The 20,387-nt window shown below is 48.1% G+C and overlaps 1 protein-coding gene across 1 annotated transcript; it reads right to left on the bottom strand.

Moving 5' to 3' along the window:
- Positions 1 to 1,183: 1,183 nt before the first annotated feature.
- LOC135361938 (integumentary mucin C.1-like) lies at positions 1,184 to 12,112 on the bottom strand. The gene is made up of 2 exons (XM_064574245.1): positions 9,933 to 12,112; positions 1,184 to 3,771 (listed from the first exon to the last, which is right to left on the bottom strand). Exon 2 carries the CDS (start codon positions 1,781 to 1,783, stop codon positions 1,184 to 1,186), a length of 600 nt encoding a protein of 199 aa, XP_064430315.1. The 5' UTR covers positions 1,784 to 3,771; positions 9,933 to 12,112.
- Between the last annotated feature and the right edge of the window lie 8,275 nt (positions 12,113 to 20,387).

Here is a 20,387-nt window from a genome sequence, read left to right as displayed (position 1 = left end):
GTTTTTTACAAGTATTCCATATTTGAGTGGTATGTTTTCATTCAGAATCTAATTGTGAATTTGTGCTGAAAACCCACAAAGGTGTTGCACTATGGTTACAGCTTTTCAGAGATTTCTACCTTCCCCATCCACTTCCTCTCAGAGGTGGAGGACAAAGAACCTGAGAGAAACGAAATGAAGGCCAAAAATCCACAACAAAAAGATGTGCATTGTAATACGCTGATCTGTCCAGCTGAGGGCAGTGCCGTTCAAGGCTGTTTTTTGGGAAGTAAGGGGTGGATGCCACGCCTTTGGAGTTCCTCCTGTTCTTTGTAATTAGCCAATTGGCCACTGGGACTGAAGGGGTTATTCATGCCAATAAAGGTGGTGGTGGTGGTGGTGGTGGTGGTGGTGATGATGGTGGTGATGGTGGTGGTGATGATGGTGGTGGTGATGATGGTGGTGGTGATGGTGGTGGTGATGGTGGTGATGATGGTGGTGATGGTGGTGATGATGGTGGTGGTGATGATGGTAGTGATGGTGGTGGTGGTGATGGTGGTGGTGATGGTGGTGGTGATGATGGTGGTGATGGTGATGATGGTGATGATGGTGGTGATGATGGTGGTGATGATGGTGGTGGTGGTGGTGATGGTGGTGGTGATGATGGTGGTGATGGTGGTGGTGATGATGGTGGTGATGATGGTGGTGATGATGGTGGTGATGGTGGTGGTGATGGTGGTGGTGATGGTGGTGGTGATGGGGGTGGTGATGATGGTGGTGATGGGGGTGGTGATGATGGTGGTGGTGATGGTGGTGGTGATGGTGGTGGTGATGATGGTGGTGGTGATGATGGTGGTGATGGTGGTGGTGATGATGGTGGTGGTGATGGTGGTGGTGATGATGATGGTGATGATGGTGGTGGTGATGGGGGTGGTGGTGGTGGTGATGATGGTGGTGGGGATGGTGGTGGTGATGATGATGGTGATGATGGTGGTGGTGATGGTGATGATGGTGGTGATGATGGTGGTGGTGGTGGTGGTGGTGATGGTGGTGGTGGTGATGGTGGTGGTGGTGATGGTGGTGGTGATGATGGTGGTGGTGATGGTGGTGGTGGTGGTGGTGGTGGTGGTTTTGGTGCACTGCATCTCCCTTGCCTGTTTGACACTTCCCTCTTAACACCAGCCTTCACCCCTGCTCCCCAGCATCAGCAGCTCTTTTCTTCCTCTTTCTTCTCCCTAGACAGAAACTGATGTGTTAGACGACTGGGCGTGATGATGGGGGTGGGGATGGTGGTGGTGATGATGATGGTGATGATGGTGGTGGTGATGGTGATGATGGTGGTGATGATGGTGGTGGTGGTGGTGGTGGTGGTGATGGTGGTGGTGGTGGTGGTGGTGATGGTGGTGGTGGTGGTGATGGTGGTGGTGGTGGTGGTGATGGTGGTGGTGGTGGTGGTGATGGTGGTGGTGATGATGGTGGTGATGGTGGTGATGATGGTGGTGGTGGTGGTGGTGGTGATGGTGGTGGTGGTGATGGTGGTGGTGATGATGGTGGTGGTGATGGTGGTGGTGGTGATGGTGGTGGTGATGGTGGTGGTGATGATGGTGATGGTGGTGGTGGTAGTGGTGGTGGTGATGGTGGTGGTGGTGGTGGTGATGGTGGTGGTGGTGATGATGGTGGTGGTGATGGTGGTGGTGGTGATGGTGGTGGTGGTGATGATGGTGGTGGTGATGGTGGTGGTGATGGTGGTGGTGATGGTGGTGGTGGTGGTGGTGGTGGTGGTGGTGGTTTTGGTGCACTGCATCTCCCTTGCCTGTTTGACACTTCCCTCTTAACACCAGCCTTCACCCCTGCTCCCCAGCATCAGCAGCTCTTTTCTTCCTCTTTCTTCTCCCTAGACAGAAACTGATGTGTTAGACGACTGGGCGTGGGGCACTGACAGGCAGAAGAAACAGCAAGTGGGTGTGTGCAGCCCTTCAGGGCCTTATTGTTGATAGGGAGCAAAGCTAGAAGAATTTTCCTGAAAAGTTAGACCTCACCCCATGAGCTTCCCCTGCTTTTGTTTCTAGTCTTGTGTCCCCCCAAAGTGGCCCAAGTTTAGGCTCCACACTGCCTTATGGCATTGAGAGCGTCAGTAGGAAGAATGTCATGGTTATTTATTTCATTGACCGATGAAATGAAACGAAATGATTCTCTGGGCCACCACCTCTGCCTAAAGATAAATAGAATTTCCCATTCTAAATACTTCTCCATTCTCTTGACACCTTTACTTAGAAGTCCAGCTACACTAATTCACCTCTCTTACTTAAGGATGGGCCTGAAGCAGAAATAAAGGAAACATTTATGTCAAAACTTTACCTTAAGTGACTAAGTATTTAAAGGGTCTTTTCAGATTCTCCTTAGGGCGTTTTCATCTCTTTAAACGACATTTTCTTTTTAAAGATTTATGTATTTTAGAGAGGGGGCGAGGGGCAGAGGGAGAGAGAGTCTTAAGCAGACTCTCCACTAAGCATAGAGCCCGACAGGTGGCTCGATCTCCCGACCCTGAGATCAGGACCTGAGCTGAAATCAAGAGTCAGATGCTTAACGAACTGTGCCATCCAAGCGCCCCCAAACAACATTTTCTTTATTCTAATTCTATGATACCATTAGAAGACATTTTGAAAAAAAAAATTATTTTGCCCATAATTCTAGGACCCAAATGCCTCAACTCATTTTTCCCCATGCTTCCTGCCCCAGTATCACAGAAGTACAGAATATGAGAGCTAGAAGAACTCTTGGAGAAATCAAACAGCCCAACTCCTGGGCAGTGTGCAGGTGAGGAATCAGAGCTAGCGGGACAATGCCGCGTCATGGCCACCAGATAGTTCAAGGCTGTGCCTCTTCAGTCTCCACTTTGTCCTTCAGCAAGACGGGAGCCCCTCCATCTCCTCACCCTCAGGTCTCTTGTGGATGGATGTTGAAGTTGGCGCAGCTCCCTCACAATGTCCTGACTAGTTTAAGGCACTGAAATCCATCCCCCTTGCTGTCGATTATAGCTAGAGCCTTGTTAACCCATGTGAGCATCCCAGGTGAAGAAGTGGCTGCACCTTTTGTTACTGATTTTGTACCCTATGGGCTTCTTCGGCGGGACAGCATTTAAACCGAGCACTTCACTCTTGGGTCCAGGCTTTCCTTCCAAGCTACTGTCCAGAGGACCTGTGGTGCGCTGGCATCACCCTGGATGGTTGATCCAACAGACTTAGAAGAAGGCAGAGTAAACTTGGGCAAGCACTAGATGAGGAATCATGAGACTTGGCTCTCTCCAAATCTGTGGAAAATCACTTCCCTTTTCTGAACCACTGTTTCTCCATCTGTGGAAAGAGGAAGTTGGCCTGGAACAGCAGTTCTCAATCTGGGGTCCATCAACTTCCTGAAATGGTGTGCAACGTTGTGGGAGGTGATGTAGGCAGGCTCCGGAGAGGGTACACAGAGCTTTTCATCAGGTTCTCAAAGGGGTCCTGTTATGGACTGAATCATGTTGCCTCAAAAATTCCTGTGTTGAAGCCCTAACCCTCATTGTGACTGTATTTGGAGATAGGGCCTTCAGAAAGTTCAATGAGGGGGTGCCTGGGTGGCTCAGTTGGTTAAGTGTCTGCCTTCTGCTCAGGTCATGATCTCGGGGTCCTGGGATCAAGCTCCGCATCGGGCTCCCTGCTCAGCGGAGAGTCTGCCTCTCCTTCTCCATCTGCCTCTCCCTCAGCTCATGCGCTCTCTCTCGCTCGCTCTCTCTCTCAAATAAATACATAAAATCTTTAAAAAGAAATAGAAAGTTAAATGAGGTCATATGGGTGGAGCCCCAATCTGATGGGATTGGTATCTTTATTTAAAGATTTTATTTATGGGGTGCCTGGGTGGCTCAGTTGGTTAAGCGACTGCCTTCGGCTCAGGTCATGATCCTGGAGTCCCGGGATCGAGTCCCGCATCGGGCTCCCTGCTCAGCGGGGAGTCTGCTTCTCCCTCTGACCCTCCTCCCTCTCATGCTCTCTGTCTCTCATTCTCTCTCTCTCAAATAAAAAAAAAAAAAGTTTAAAGATTTTATTTATTTATTTGACAGAGAGAGAGATAGCGAGAGCAGGAACACAAGCAGGAGGAGTGGGAGAGCGAGAAGCAGGCTTCCTGCCGAGCAGGGAGCCCGATGTGGGACTCGATCCCAGGACCCTGGGATCATGACCTGAGCTGAAGGCAGACGCTTAACGACTGAGCCACCCAGGCGCCCGGGATTGATATCTTTAAAAGAAGAGAAAGAGATACCAGAGATCTCTCTCTCCAAAACATACAGAGAAAATGCCATGTGACGACACAGCAAAGCAGGGGGCCATCTGCAAGCCAAGAAGAGAGCCTAACCAGGAATTGAATTTGCTGAAACTATGAGAAAATAAATTATTTAAGCCACCTGGCCCATGGTATTTTGTTTTGGTGGCCTGAAGAGACTAATACAGGTCTCATAGTACAAAAAAGATTCAGAGCCAATAGACCCACTGGTCCCCAGAAACCCATCCTGGACATTCATGTTTTACTGCAACATACTCTAGCTATTTCGCAGGCTTCTTGAGTTTCTAACCTTTCATACACATATTTTACAGAGTTGTGATTATAGTGTGTACACAAATTTGTTTTCCTTTTATCTGCCCAGAACGGTGCAACATATTTATGACAGCGTGCTTCATTTTCTAATCATTACATGGCACAGGTTTGAATCTATATAAATCCACAGACCAGAGTTTAAATCCAGATTCTACCACCTACTAGCTGTTTGACCTTGGACAAGTTACCATGAGTTTGTGCCTCGTCTACACAATGGGGATAAGGTTAGAATCTACCTCATAACGGCTGTGATGAGAATCAGATGAAATAATGTATGTCGAGGGCCTGGCACAGAGTATATCAACAGATATTAGTAGGTCTTATTGTTGTCATTGTTGAACACTTAAGTTGTTATCAGTCTGCTTTGCCCTTATAAATCACATGGCTGTGAACAAACTTCCTTGTACATACAGGATTTTTTTCCTTTTTTAAGATTTTTTTATTTATTTGAGAGAGAGAGCACGAGTGGTGGGGAGGGGCAGAGGGAGAGGGAGACAAGCAGACTCCGCGCTAAGCAGGGAGCCTAACACGGGGCTCGATCCCAGGACGCTGGGGTCATGACCTGAGCCAAAGGCAGACGCTTAACTGACTGAGCCACCCAGGTGCCCCGAGAATTTTCTTCTTTTAAATGATTTTCTCAGGCTAAATTCCTGAGAGTGGTGTAACTGGGTCAATAGTCTATTTTTTTCTTATCATTTTAGAATTTTTATTTGGTTTAGGTGTCAATCTCTTGTGAATACATTAAAAAGCAAAAGAAATCAGTTAACTTATTTCTAGAAGTGCTTTATAGTTAGTGTAGAACTCTTATGACCTCAGAGTTGTCTGTGTTGCTGATTTTGGACCCTATGGGATTCTTTGGCGGGACAACAGTTAAACCAAACGCTTCGCTCTTGGGTCCAGGATTTCCTTCCAAGCTACTGAGACCCTCATTTGTACCCTTTCGATGGCAATGCTTTCTCATTCTTATAAGGGGGTGTCATGTGCATACAAACAATGACAGCCACGTCACAAAACTGCCAGATGGCCAACAGCCATCACAGACCTGTCAAACGTATGCTAATTTCAGAAGCATAAAAATGTGGAAAAATGCGTGTCTTAGAATCAATGAAATATGCCACTCACCACTACTGTGAATACCACTTCTTCAGGTAGAACTACATTCCCCAACATCCCTTGCGGGCCTGTGATGTAGTTCTTACCAATAAGATGCCCGCATGGAAGGCTTTGATTCGGAATTGCCAGGGGGACACGGCTGGGCAGAGGTCACTGGCCTTGCGGGCATGGAAGGCAGGAGAGGCAGTGTTTCTGAGGTTAATCAGACTAAGCAGTGTTGTTTCTGAGAGCTTTACCTAGACCTGCTTCTACAGCTCTTCTCACATTTCTGCAGGGGATAAATTTCTTTCTGCCCCAACTAGTTAGAGTCCACCTGAGATCTTTTCTTTCCTCCTTCCTCGTTAGCAAACCCTAATTTTGTTTGGGGCAGCAACACGTGCCAGCTAGAAAGCTACATTGCCCAAGCTCCCTCAAAGAGAAATAACCACATGGCTAAATTCTGGCCAGAGGAGGAAAAAACCTGTTTGATGCAAACTTGAACATTTGGAAGCGGAAGTAGAAGTTGGTGCATAGAGCTTTTGGGAAAATTCCTCAGGAAGCAAGGTGACCTCAGTATGTCCCACAAGGTAATGTCTTGCAGCTGGGGTGCTGTGCGACAGCTCCTCAAAGCTGGAGTTCTGTTTTCTTCTTGTTGCTAAGTGTGACCATAGGGCACATATTCAAGGCACATATTCATTTGGGCAAAATGAAAATCACACCCTAAAATGCATTTGAATTACGATAAGGCAACAAAGATATGAACCCTTAGACCTCTTGCTGTATACTGATCATTCCCCCAGGGAATGGAAAACACTCTTTCAGCTCTGTACACAGTGGGATTTTACCTGAATCCCATTCAGCGTGCATAAGGAGTCACTAGGTACAGAGGCGTCTGGGTGGCTCAGTCGGTTAACGGTCTGCCTTCGGCTCAGGTCATGATCCCAGGGTACTGGGATCAAGCCCCTCATTGAGCCCCGCATCGAGCCCCGCATCAGGCTGCCTGGTCAGCAGGAAGTCTGCTTCTCCCTCTCCCTCTGCCCCACCCCTGCTTGTGCTCTCTCTCTCACTCTCAAGTTCTCTCTCTCTCAAATAAATAAAATATTTTTTAAAAAAAGGAGTCGCTGGGTACAAATTGGCCAGATGCTTCTGGAGACAATGTTAGTGCAAGAAATGTCTGACAAGCCAGAACCTGAATCTATAACCTTGCTTTTATTGCAAGTAGATTTTTTTGCTGTGTAACCACTAATTTGGATTTTATTTTGTATTTGCAAGGTTTACCATTGAATAATAATTAATATTCATCATATGAACAGCTCATATTCATAACTCAACAAATGCTAACTTTCTTGTTTGCCCTACATCCCTTTTCATACCCTCAGAGGTTGATTTTGTTTCTCATGATAGTCCTATTTCTTAGTGTTTTAAATTGGCATATTCCTAATTCATGAAGCTTTAAATTATTTTTATAAATTTTTTTGAAGATTAAGTGCTCTTTATTCAACATTCTTTTCAATGTGTCACATTGGATATGTCATTCTTTGACATTATATTCTGCCGAACCTAGCAGTGAAATCTGAGTATCATCTTTCCCACCTAACAGTGACTGAATGCTCACACAAATATGTTTTGTAGCAAAAAAACATGGGTGGGAGAGCTGAATCAGTTGACCCATCTCCTTGTGTCATTAACTTCTCTTCTTCTCTGCTGCTTTGAAGGCAGATGTGAAGTCTGGCGGTCAGGCAGCCATCTTGTGAAGGTTAAATGACCGTTCTAACATTGTCTGAGCAGAAATACAAAAGGAGTCTGAATTTCTGAAAACATCACGAAGATGCCATTCCAGCCCTTGATTACCCGCCTTGGGACTTTTCCTTAGTTGGGAAGATATTTTTTTATGTAATTGGAGCCAGTTTTTGGAGTTCCAATTATTGGAGCTAAGTTCAGATTCTAATTGATTTGGAATGGAGTACCTCAAAGTAGGAGCTGCAAGGTACAAAATCTAAAGTTTTAGAATTGGCTCAATAAGGAGGGTTAGATAAGAGACTCTTAATCTCAGGAAGCAAACCAAGGGTTGCTGGAGTGGAGGGGGGTTGGGAGGGGTGGGGTGGCTGGGTGATGGACACTGGGAAGGGTATGTGCTATGGGGAGCGCTGTGAATTGTGTCAGACTGATCAATCACAGACCCGTACCCCTGAAACAAATAATACATTATATGTTAATAAAAAGGAAAAATATATAAACAAATAAATAAATAAATAGGGTTAGGCTTGGAGTCATAATGGTAAAACTATGACAGACTAGAAAGTTGTCACACTTAGTTATTTGGTGGTGAAACATTTGGTCAAATAATGTTGCCTGTGGTATTTCAGAAAGTGGGCTCTGTACCACCCAAAGCTGTAGGATAGGGCAGTTAGGTTATTTTTAAAGCTGTATGTGGGGCACCTGGGTGGCTCAGTGGCTGGGTGTCTGACTCTCTTGATTTCGCCTCCGGTCATGATCTGAGGGTTGTGAGATCCAGCCCCACGTCAGGCTCCATGCTCAGCATGGAGTCTGCTTGAGATTCTCTCTCCCTCTCCCTCTGCCCCATCCCCACCCCCACCTCCCCCCGGCCCCGCTCTCTCACTCTCTCTCAAATAAATAAATAAATCTTTTTTTAAAAAATGTATGTGGGGGGGGCACCTGGGTGGCTCAGTCGGTTAAGCGACTGCCTTCGGCTCAGGTCGTGATCTCAGGGTCCTGGGATCGAGCCCCGCATCGGGCTCCCTGCTCTGCGGGAAGCCTGCTTCTCCCTCTCCCACTCCCCCTGCTTGTGTTCCCTCTCTCACTGTCTCTCTCTCTGTGTCAAATAAATAAAATCTTTAAAATAATAATAATAATAAAAATAAAAATAAAAAAGTGTATGTGGGGGCGCCTGGGTGGCTCAGTCGGTTAAGCATCTGCCTTCGGCTCAGGTCATGATCCCGGGGTCCTGGGATTGAGCTCCGCGTCTGGCTGCCGGCTCAGCGGACAGTCTGTTTCTCCCTCTGCCTCTGCTCCTCCCCCTGCTCGTGTTCTCTCTCTCTCTCCTCTCTCTCTAATAAATAAATAAAATCTTAAAAATAAATAAATAAACAGGTGTATGTGTTTTTTAACCTGTCCACACAGAAGGGTCAATCATCCAAGCAGATACTGGAGAGAGCGAGCGAGACGAAAGGAAGCTACCCTCGCCCCTATGGTGGCCCTTACTGCCCTTGCACAGTCATCTCAGGTCCTGGCCCCCCACATCGACAAGGCTGGAAGACTTTTCCTGATAAGCAAAAGCTGAGGGAGTTTCTTACTATGAGACCTGCTGTATAAAATGTGCTAAAAAGGAGACCTTCAAGATGAAACCAAGGGATGGTAAACAGCTACGTGAAGCCGTGTCAAAATGGAAGCCTCTCTGGTGGAGGTAAATCCATGGCCACATAGAAGAACCTGTACTTTGGGTGCATATAAGGTGGTATCTGGAGTGGAAGGCCGAGAAGGTCATTTTGGAATGGGGGAGATCTGGGTTTGCTATATGCTGAAGGAGAGGAGAGGGAGAGAGAAGAACTGGAGAGGCAAGTGATAGAGGGGATCATTCTGGATCAAGGTCTGGAGGAGGTGCCTCGGGGTGGGAGCCAGGGTGCCTGTCAGAGGAGACTGTTGGCGGGGAAGGGGGGAGGCGACTTTTCCTCAGCGCTGGCAAGAGGAGGTCAGGGAGAGGCAGACGGGCTTTCTGCTGATGAGGGTGCTCCCCCAGCAGAGGAGGAAAAAACCTGTTTGTTGCAAACTTGAACATTTGGAAGCTGAAACAGTAAGCAGAACGTTATCTGGGCCCGGAAGACATCCAGGGAAAGGGAGTGTGGAAATGCGAGGCGGCCCTTGAGGGCACGGTGATGCGGCTAAGCCTTCAGGTTCTGGCCGGGCAGAGAGGTGACTGAGGCCAGCCCGAGGCTGTCTGGGAAAACGAGGTTGGATTGAGGGGGCTAGAAGCCAAGCTGAAGGCAGAGTGACTTCAGCAGAAGGAAGAGAACTGAAAAACAAAAAAACCAGAGGTGGTACTCCGAAAAGAGGATTTCCAAGTTTAAATATTTGAAAATGAAACCTGAAACTTGAGTTGAGTCAAGAAGGCATCCTAGGTGTGATTAAACCCGTGGGAGGCTAAATAAGAGTAGAGGTGGAAATTACTGAAATTGAAAGGAACAGTTATACAGTGTCATTTACTGCCCATCACATACCTAGGACGCAGAAGGTGACAAAACTCGGGCCTGAAGAGGTGAGGCGGCCGGTCCAGAGTCCTGCAGCAAAGAAGTGGCGGGGTTGGGACTTGAACCCAGATCAGTGACTCTATGACTTGCCGTCATGAAAGGGACCCAGTGCTCTTCTGTCACCAACCGGGAATTGGAGTAAAACAGATGGCATGGAGGGAGGACGATGTCCCACATGTGAGGGCAGGTGAAGGCAGAGTTAAGCACAAAGTTAGTCCAGACAATGGAAAAGGAATAGGAAGGTTTCGCCTGGGGGCGCCTGGGTGGCTCAGTCGGTTAAGCTCATGATCTCGGGGTCCTGGGATTGAGTCCCACGTCGGGCTCCTTGCTCAGCGGGGAAGTCTGCTTCTCTCTCTCTCTCTCTCTCTGCTCCTCCCCCCTGCCCCCTCTTGTGCTTTCTCTCTCTCTCTTAAATAAATAAATAAATAAATAAATAAATAAATAAATAAAAAGTAAATAAAATTAAAAAGAAAAAGAAAGATTTCATCTGTATGAACCAGGTTCCTAAACTTGGGACTTCATTTTTTTATAGCTTTCTTTTTTTTTTTTCCCCTGGGCCACTTTTAACAAAAGCGGTTCTTTGGAGGTTATCGGCGTGTAGCACATGACAATTGCAGAGCACTTTCACTTCATTGCTCAGCGCCTTCACGACAGTCTCTGAGGGTAGCTAGCATTATTATGCTCGCTTTCCTGGGGAGAAACAGAAGCTCGAAGACTGTGATTTGCCCATGATCACACAGGAAGTGACAGATGAAGGCGTGCAGTCCAGACACTGTGTTGAAAGTAGGATTTACTGCCCCCCCACCCCCACACCATCCCTTACGTGTTGAAGAAAAGTCTAGCTCGAGCAAGTTCAGCCTGAATTGTCTGGGACCAGAAGGGGGTGGTCTAGGAAAATGAGGAGGCCTGCATGCCTGAGACCATATCCTTGCAGAGAACTTTTGAGAATCTTCTAAAATGGCAGAACCACAGACATAACAGCATAACCGGTACCTTCAAAGAACTCATCAGCGTAGAGGTGGAGACGGAAGTGTCTTTAAAATTGCAATCCAGTATGCTAACTTCTATTCCATCCTGGTAGACGCTGTACTCTGGGAGCCCCAAGGAGAAACAACCACTCCCAAGCTGGGCCTTGAAGGCCAGCTTCTGGCAGGAAGAGCCCCCTGATGGGTAAGAAGGCAACTGAGCTCGGGCATAACAGATGGGAACAGTGCGCCCAGAGACACAGACAGGAGCCTGCAGACTCGTTTGGTGAACAAACCTTGCAGCATGCTTGCAAAACTGGGTCACTGTTAAGAAGCCACGACACAGGGGCACCTGGGTGGCTCAGTCGGTTAAGCATCTGCCTTCGGCCCAGGTCATGATCCCAGGGTTATGGGATCAAGTCCCACCCCGGGCTCCCCGCTCTGCGGGGGGTCTGCTTCTCCCAATCTCTCTCTCAAATAAGTAAATAAGTCTAAAAAAAGAAAAAAGAAGCCAGGTCACAGGGCCTTGTGTGGCAAGCTCAGAACATCGGCCTATTTACAGAGGGCAGTGGAGAAGAGTCCTGTAGAGTTTTGAACAGGAAGGTGATAGGATTAGGTTTGTATTCTCAACAATCTTTTCCATGGAGAGGCAAGTCTGGACCCAGGAAAATCAGAGAGGAGGCTGTCCACAGTGGGCCAGGTGAGAGATGCTGGCTTGAGCCATGTGAGGAAGGCTAGAGAGGAGGAAACCGATCTGAGAACATCTTGTACATGTATTTTTGAGCTCTCGTGCTGTCTGGGTTGCGGAATCACAGAAGATGCCCCTGTTTAGTGGATACGGCCCAACTGCTCTCCAAAAACACTGGCCAGTGTATGCAGGCAAGTTCTTTAGAGCACCCCAATGCTCTTCCATCCTCCCTCAGTCTTCCTAGAATGCTTGTTCGTATACGCTGCTCCATGAAGGAGATCCTATTCTCTGATTGTGTGAAGAAACTCAAAAGCTTCATTTTAAGCATGTGATTTCCCATGTAACTGTGTGCCCAAGCTCTTTGGCAGATTGAAAGGCATGTTTCTTGCTTGTTATTAGTCCCGGTCCATAAATTTAGGTATGCAATAAATATTACCCCTCTCTCCTGTTTTTCTTTTTTTTTTAAAAAGATATTATTTATTTGAGAGAGGGAGAGAGAGCACGAGCAGGGGGGAGGGGCAGAGGGAGAAGCAGACTCCCTGCTGAGCAGGGAGCCCGATGCGGGGCTCCTGGGATCACGACCTGAGCCGAAGGCAGCCGCTCAACCAACTGAGCCACCCGGGTGCCCCTCTCTCTTGTTTTTCTAAATCAACTCAATTTCGATTCGGCACCCCATCTCAGCAGAGTGTTGGGAAATTCTACCTGAGTCATTCTTGCAGTTCCTGCCTCCCCGAGATCAAGACTAGGTCTTGGAAACTTCCACAGTGCCTGACATCTGAGGAAGCCCCACCTAGTCATCGATTGTCTGTACTCTGTAAATTGCCACTAAGCCTTTCATTGTCCCTGTCCGTGGCTGCTTCTGCGGACAGCTAAGGAAATCTGCCAGACAGCTGGGAGCCCTTGTGTTTCTGTGTGAACGGGGCGGGGGCGGGCACTACACTTTGGGGAATCACCAGCTCCTCAGAGCACTGCTAGGAAGCAGGGTCTGGGGACCCACGGTGCTCTCTCTCCTCGCCTGCCAGGCTAAATACCTTTCCTGAGGTATCAAAGCAGTGAGGCTGCGAGAAGCAGAGCTGGCTTCACTTTGGTGGGGTGTGGGGAGAAAGGGGAAAAATACAAGAGGGAAAAATCCACCCTTGAGCCTAAGGTGCCTACAGAGATGAGCCGATTAGCTGCTGAGTGGGTTTATGAAAACTGATACAATATCAGAGTAAAGTGATACGGGAGCTTAGGATTTAAAAAATAATTTGAAAATTCCAGCATGCAGTCCAACTTTAAAACATTTAAAGTGGCTTCTAGCCCCATATCATGTACTCATGGGACATCCACTTTTGCTCCTAAGAGGGAGACACTTTTCTTCCTAAGCCTGTGTGGTGGATGAAGTAAGATGACCACGTCCTACTCCCCAGAATTTGTGAATATGTTATATTACATGTCAAAGGGTACTTAAGGTTTGCAGATGGAATTAAGGCTGCTGATTAGCTGACTTTGAGATGGGGAGATTCTCTTGGATTATCTGGGTGGGCCAATACAATCACATGGAATTTTCTCTCTTTTTTTAAGATTTTATTTATTGATTTGACAGAGAGAGAGTGAGTGAGAGCACAAGCAGGGGGAGGGGCAGAGGGAGAGGGAGAAGCAGGCTCTCCGCTGAGCAGGGAACCCGACGAGGGGCTGGATCCCAGGCCCCCGGGATCATGACCTGAGTGGAAAGCAGATGTTTAACCGACTGAGCCACCCAGGCGCCCCTCACGTGGATTTTTCTAAGTGTAAGAGGGAGCCAGAGTGAAGGAACCAGAGAGATGGCAGCCTGAAAAGGACTCAGCCTGACATTGCCAGCTTTGAAGGTAGAGGAAGGGATCATGAACCAAGGAATGTGGGTGGTTCTAGAAGCTGGAAACAGATTCTTCCTTAGAGCCTCCAGAAGGGCCTCCTGCCAAGACCTTGATTTTAGTACAGTGGGATGCATTTCGGACTTTTGGCCTCCAAAAGTGTAAGATAAAATTGTGTCATTTTAGGGGCGCCTGGGTGGCTCAGTCGGTTTGGCATCTGCCTTCGGCTCAGGTCGTGATCCCAGGGTCCTGGGATTGAGTCCCGCATCGGGCTCCCTGCTCAGCGGGGAGCCTCCTTCTCCCTCTCCACCCTGCTCATGCTCTCTTTCTCACTATCGCTCTCTCTCTCCCTCAAATAAATAAATGTTTTTTAAAAAAAAATTTTTTTAAGGAATCGGTGTCCTCTCTTTGCCCTCCAAGCCATCTAGAAGCCAAGTCTTGACCAAAGAGGAGTGCTGACAGCTGTTGGATCTGCAAACAGGTCCTCCTTCCAGCCATGTCTAAAGACAACAAGCTAAGGAGAAACGTTACTCTACCTATTTCTCTTTTTTAAGACAGGGGAACCCTTTCCCTAAAGCCATCCAGCTGATTTCTCCTTACATAGCATGGTCCAGAACTCGGTCGTCATACGTGGTCACTCCTGCCTACAAGGGAGTCGGGGAAAGTGAGTACCTGACATTGTCAACCTCCATTGTGGGAGAAAGGGTTTTCTAGTGGAAAAGAAGGAGGAGGGCATGGCTGTCAGGCAGACAACGAACAGTGTGCCAGAGCCACCATCTGCCCAAGCTTTAGCCCTGCAGCTCCACGAGAGCATTGTGAGCTGAATATCTTGCTTCCTCCCGCACCAGCTGTGACACTTGGATTCACTCGGAGTTGTGGGTCTTTCCCTCCTGCCCACACTCCTGGTCCGATGACCCCCTGGGTTATGGTGCAGCCACAACACACAACGGAGCGAGCTCCGTGTCTGAAACGCCACTCAAATGAAGGTTTAATGCCAAGCCTTAGAGAAGGTTGATGCCTCTAACTGCTGAGCTTGTTGGGGAGGCTGGCGTTCCTTAGAGGCAGCCAAGAAAGATAGGGAGTTTGCCCACACGTTAAATGCGACGGAGCTTTCAAAAGCGTCCTGCAAAGTTGTGCTTTCTACTTGTGGGGTAGCAGCAGAGGGGGCGGGCGGAAGGAGGGCTATAGGGCTTGTAAGAGATTGGCTTCTCAGACCTAGACTGGACAGAAAATTCCAGGCAGGCACTGGCCAGCTCTTCCTCTCTCCAGCACCTCCTGGGGGCTGTTTTGGTGATGCTTGTTCAAGAATAAATGGGCCCTGCAGGAGACCGGAGTGTTAGGAAGCCTTAGGATGCAGGACACAGACTGGGCAAGGAGGCCCCAACATCTCCCTTTTGGCTGGAAACAGGCACAAATGTCACCCACAGAGAGACACCCAGCTATCTGGCCCCTGGGGCTTCTGCAAGATAAAGAGAAGGATTTTTCCAGGAGAGTCTTGGGGGGGGGGGAGCATTCCAACCTCCCAGGGGGTGTAAACGGCCAGCTCAAAAGAAAGCAAGATTGCTAGGGCTGTTGGGTGTGGAAGGGTGGAGAGCAGGGCAACTGTGTCTTTGGGGACCATGTACCCAGCCAAGGAGGAGGATTTGCATTTGAATCCTGGCGCTGCCCTTTATTTGCTGTGTGATCATTCCGAACCTCACTCTACTCTCCTGAAAACTAATAATCCCTGCTCCCAGCAGCAGTATTCATACCAACCAAAAGGTAGCAACAACTCAAGTGTCCATCGATGGACCAATGGATAAAGAAAACGTGGTCTACCCACACAAGGGAATATTATTCAACCATAAAAGAGAAGGAGATCCTATCACATGCTATAACATGAATGAACCTTGAAGACCTGCTAAGTGAAATAAAGCAGTCACAAAAGGTCAAAGACTACATGATTCCACTTACATGAGGCACCTAGACGAGTCCAATGCATAGAGACAGAAAGTAGAATGACGTTTGCCAGGGGCTGGGGGGAGACAGGAATGCGAATGTGTGTTTAATGGGTGCAGAGTCTCAGCTGAGGAAGATGAAAAGGACTCTAGAGATGGATGTGGTGATGGTTGCACAAAATTGTGAATATACTTAAGGCCGCTGAGCTGCGCTCTTAAAAATGGTTCAGATGGGGGCGCCTGGGTGGCTCAGGCGGTTAAGCATCTGCCTTCAGCTCAGGTCATGATCCCAGGGTCCTGGGATCGAGCCCCACATCAGGCTCCCTGCTCTGCAGGAAGCCTGCTTCTCCCTCTCCCACTCCCCCTGCTTGTGTTCCCTCTCTCACTGTATCCCTCTCTGTCAAATAAATAAATAAAATCTTAAAAAAAAAAAAAATGGTTCAGATGAGGGGCTCCCGGCCGGCTTGGTCGGTGGAGCGTGCGACTCTTGATCTCAGGGTTGGAGTTTGAGCCCCACGTCGGGTGTGGAGATTACTTAAAATCTTTAGAAAAAATGGTTACGATGGTAAACTTTAAGTGATAGGTATTTTGCCATAGTTTTTAAAAATTGCATGCCGGCTACTAAAGTAAAAGCACTCACATTAAAATCGTTAAGTGTCTCAATTAAAGGCCTCAAAGAGCCTAATTCTACGTTGACATACAGGTCTTGCTCCACCCCATCGTTGTGGGGGAAGAAGGCTGAGGGACATGACAGGTAATAGTGTATTCTTCTTGGTATTTATAAGTATTCAACATATTCTAGAACTTTATTTTTTTTTAAGATTTTATTTATTTATTTGAGAGAGAGAGAATGAGAGACAGAGAGCATGAGGGGGAGGAGGGTCAGAGGGAGAAGCAGACTCCCTGCCGAGCAGAGAGCCCGATGCGGGACTCGATCCCGGGACTCCAGGATCATGACCTGAGCCGAAGGCAGTCGCTTAACCAACTGAGCCACCCAGGTGCCCTATTCTAGAACTTTAAAGTTTACACAAACTAGCTTCAAAGCCATCATCCCATTTTATCCTTCCAACATACCGAAATGATTGGACATGTTGAAGTTAATGTGATATTCTCTATGTGAGGAATGCATTGCCTAGCATAAAAAGGTATCTGTGATTCTTTGTCCCCCAAACTGGTTAAAATGGCAAGTTTTCTGTAATTTTTACAATGAGAAAAAAAAAAAATAACAGTAATACCTACCTGGCTTATCTCCCCAGGGACATGGGGAGTTTAGGGAGATAGGAGATAGGAGATAGCCCTGGAGAGAGACCCCATCGAGAAAGGGAAGAATGTTCCTTTTGGGCAGCCCCAACCTCAAAAAGGGCTCAGGTATCCTTTGTAAGGCCTCAGATCAGTTGGCTTGAACCTCACATTTAATACTTGAAAAAAAAACTTGGGCACCAAAAGCATTTGGCCTCTCCTAAAGGCCGGCTTCTCTCTCTGAGAGCCAGCAGAGTTGCTGACCACCCCCTACTCCGACCTCAGCAGCCATGGCCGGGTTGCCCTATCCTACTGGGCCAGGAAGGAATAGAGACCACTGACCACTGGGAGCAGCCCAAGGGCTTTCTCTTTAAAAAAAAAAAAAAAAAAGTTTTTAAATAAACACCACCTCCTCTTTCTTCCTCGCAAGTCCTGGCAGCTCTCTGCTGGTTCCCTATTTCCACCCACCAGCCTCGGCCCTGTAGTCTCCATCTGGGGACTGAGGCTCTTGACCATTGGTGGCTCCAGCCTTGCTTTCTGCTTTCTCTCCGCACCTCCCCCTTGCCGAGCATCCCCCCTAACCCATCCCACCCCACTGTCCCCACTCCCCCCAGGCAGCTAGTGTTCCTGGCACTTTTCACATCTGTTATTATCTCACTGAGAAGGTCAAGAGGGTTAATAATTGATGTCAACATTGTGAACTTTGTTACCACTCTTCAAGATAATGTTCATTAACAGCGTTGTTTGAAATGCGCATCTCCTCAACACTATTGTCTAGTGGTTTTCCACTCTCGCTATGCATTACAATTACCTGGAGAGCTCTCGAAAGCCACCCATACCCAGACACCCTCCCCAGGCTAATTAAATGCGAAGCACAGCGCAGTCATTACTCTCCATCAGGCTAATTACCTCTCCACGTCTTTGTAAGCAGTGGGTCCCAGTCCTTGACCCACAAAAAGAATTAGCAGGAGAGCTCGGTCGATATCCAGCCCCATCCCTCCCGTGCTGAGGAGGGTCTGACAAGCTGTAGTATACTTTAAAAAATGTCAAGAAGTTGTTTCTTCCTGTACTCTACTCCCGCCTCCACCCCCATTCTTTCCAGAAGCGCATTCTTCACAAGTCATCATTTCTCAAAATACTCTATAGTGATAGCAGGGGAGTTGTGGGAAACCGAATGTCCAGTCCCAAACCCTGGAACTTGTGAACATTATCTTACCTGGCAATGGGGTCTTTATGATGTAATTAAGTTCGAAATTTTGAGATGAGGGGGACCTGGGTGGCTCAGTCGGTGAAGCGTCCGCCTTCGGCTCAGGTCATGATCCCGGGGTCCTGGGATCGAGCCCCACGTCCGGCTCCCTGCTCGGCGGGAAGCCTGCTTCTCCCTCTCCCCACCGCTCATGCTTTCTCTCTCTTTCTCACGCTTGCTCTCTCTCTCAAATAAATAAATAAAATCTTTAATTTTAAAAAGAAAATTTTGAGACAAGGAGACTCTCCTAGATTATCTGGGTGGGCATCAAATGCCATCACAAGTGTCGGTATAAGAGAGAGACAGAGGGAGGTTAGACCCACAGAAGAGGGGGCCATATGAAGATGGAAGCAGAGATTAGAGTGATATTGGCCAGCAACCACCAGAGGCTGGAAGAGGCAAAGAATGGATTCTCCCCTAGGGCCTCTGGAGGGAGTGTGGCCCTGCCGACACCTTGACTTTGGACTTCTGGCCTTCAGAATGCGGGAGAATAAATTTCTGTTGTTTTTAAGCCCCACGGTGTGTGGTCATTCGTTATGGTGGCCCTGGGAAGCTGATACAGAGACCGAATAAGTTTGGTAACTCTTGTCTTTATAGCTGAAACACGTTTCCTATGCCAACAGGCATTGTTTCCCAAGCACAGGCCCTGGACGAGTGCTCCCCAGAATGCGCCTTGTGCTAGGTCACATGCTAGCCAAGCAGCGGTGAACGGAACCCACAGCATGGCAGGCTGCGTGTGTGTGCAAGACGTTTATGCATGAGTTATAGCCACACACACATGCATCATGCGTGAACCTACTATGCATTCGCTTATTATAAACTCATTCAATAAATGTTTATGAGCACCTACTAATGTATCAGAAATTATTCAAGCCACGAACAATATAGTGATTTTAAAAGCAAAAATAGGGGCACCGGGTGGCTCAGTCGGTTAAGCGTCTGACTCTTGGTTTCAGCTCAGGTCATGATCTCAGGGTCGTGAGATGGAGCCCCGCGTCGTCGGGCTCTGCGCTCAGCAGGAGTCTGCTTGGATAGTCTCTCCCTCTGCCCCTTCCCCCACTCACACTCTCGCTCTCTCTCTCAAATAAATCAACCTTTAAAAATAAAGAAATAGCAAAACTAAAAACATTGATAAAAGTAAAAGGCGAAAATCATGTCTCTTGTGAAAAGTATATTCTAACGGAACAATCAGTCAATAAACAAAGAAGCAAATAAGTAACAGGCAGTGACTAATGCTATAAAGAACATAAAATGAGCTGAAAGGGTAGAGAGGGATGGGGGTGGCTCCTTTAGAGCGGGTAAAGCGTTTCACTAGGTGATTCCCTACATTAATCGCATGGATCCTCTCAAGAACCAATTTATCTTTCCCATGTGTGGTAGGTCCATTTCGCCAATGAGGAAACTGAGGCTCAGGGAGGTGAAGTGACCTGCCCAGAGCATCCAGTTGTCACGTGACTACTACGGGCCTGAAACCCAGGCCTGACAGACACCTATGACTGCCTTTAAGGTCCACTTACCAGTAGCATGCTACATCGTGTCTGTACTCAGCTGGACTCCCAGTGAGATCCTCCAGAAACTGCATGGACCTTTCTACACCAGTACGGTGAGAAGCCTGGAGATTGGATTGGCAACGGGTACTTCTCGTCAGAGACTTGCCTTGCAGAATTCCTTCAGTCTGTTTCTTTCTCTTTTTTAAGATTTTATTTATTTATTTGAGAGAGAGCGAATGAGAGAGAGAGAGAGAGAGAGCACCAGTGGGGTGAGGGTCAGAGGGAGAAGCAGGCTCCCTGCTGAGCAGGGAGCCCGATGCGGGACTCGATCCCGGGACTCCAGGATCATGACCTGAGCCGAAGGCCGTCTCTTAACCGACTGAGGCACCCAGGGACCCTTTCAGTCTGTTTCTGTGTTGGGAAGGTAGGCACGGGGTACTAAAACTTCCTGCTCGCTCCCCTGGGTCTTCTCACCTCTCCTTTGTGTCCTGCCCCATCAGCTGTAGCCCTCGGGGCAGGGCCATGGGACCGAGATAAAGGGAGTTTTGAGTTTTTATGGCTTCAGGGCTCTGGGCTGCACTTCTGGGTCCTGGATGGTGGGTAGGATGCCGGCAGAGACCAGCCAAGCATTGGAAACTTGGGGTGTGCACGTGGCCCGGTTTGGCTGGGATACGGAAGGCCCAAAGTAGAGTGAAGAATCGGGCTGGGCAGGAGGCTGGGGCCAGATCACGGAACAGCCTCATTCTCTGGGCTGGCGTTTGCCAAAGCATGTGCGGCAGACAACTCGTGGTTTGGGATATAGTAATAGCAGTGACAGGAAGAGGCGTTATGTGAGAAAATAAAGGTTCCTTGCCAGGAAGGTGGAGTTCAAAGAGACTAGACAGATCTCCTTTTTAAAAAAGATTTACTTATTTATTTATTTGAGGGCGGCAGCAGGGGTTGGGGTAGGGGCAGAGGGAGAGGGAGAGAGAGAATCTCAAGCAGACTCCGTGTTGAGCGTGGGGCCTGATGTGGGGCTCGATCCCAGG

The sequence above is a fragment of the Mirounga angustirostris genome, unplaced genomic scaffold (assembly GCF_029215605.1).
Source record: "Mirounga angustirostris isolate CCGP_5_RB_7025 unplaced genomic scaffold, mMirAng1.0.hap1 SCAF_11, whole genome shotgun sequence".
In the NCBI taxonomy this organism is placed as follows: domain Eukaryota; kingdom Metazoa; phylum Chordata; class Mammalia; order Carnivora; family Phocidae; genus Mirounga; species Mirounga angustirostris.
This window is presented reverse-complemented; position numbering and strand designations above follow the sequence as displayed.

Coding starts and splice junctions, on each gene's coding strand:
- LOC135361938 (XM_064574245.1), bottom strand. CDS start 1,783: ATGCAGTGCACCAAAACCACCACCACCACCACCACCACCACCACCACC.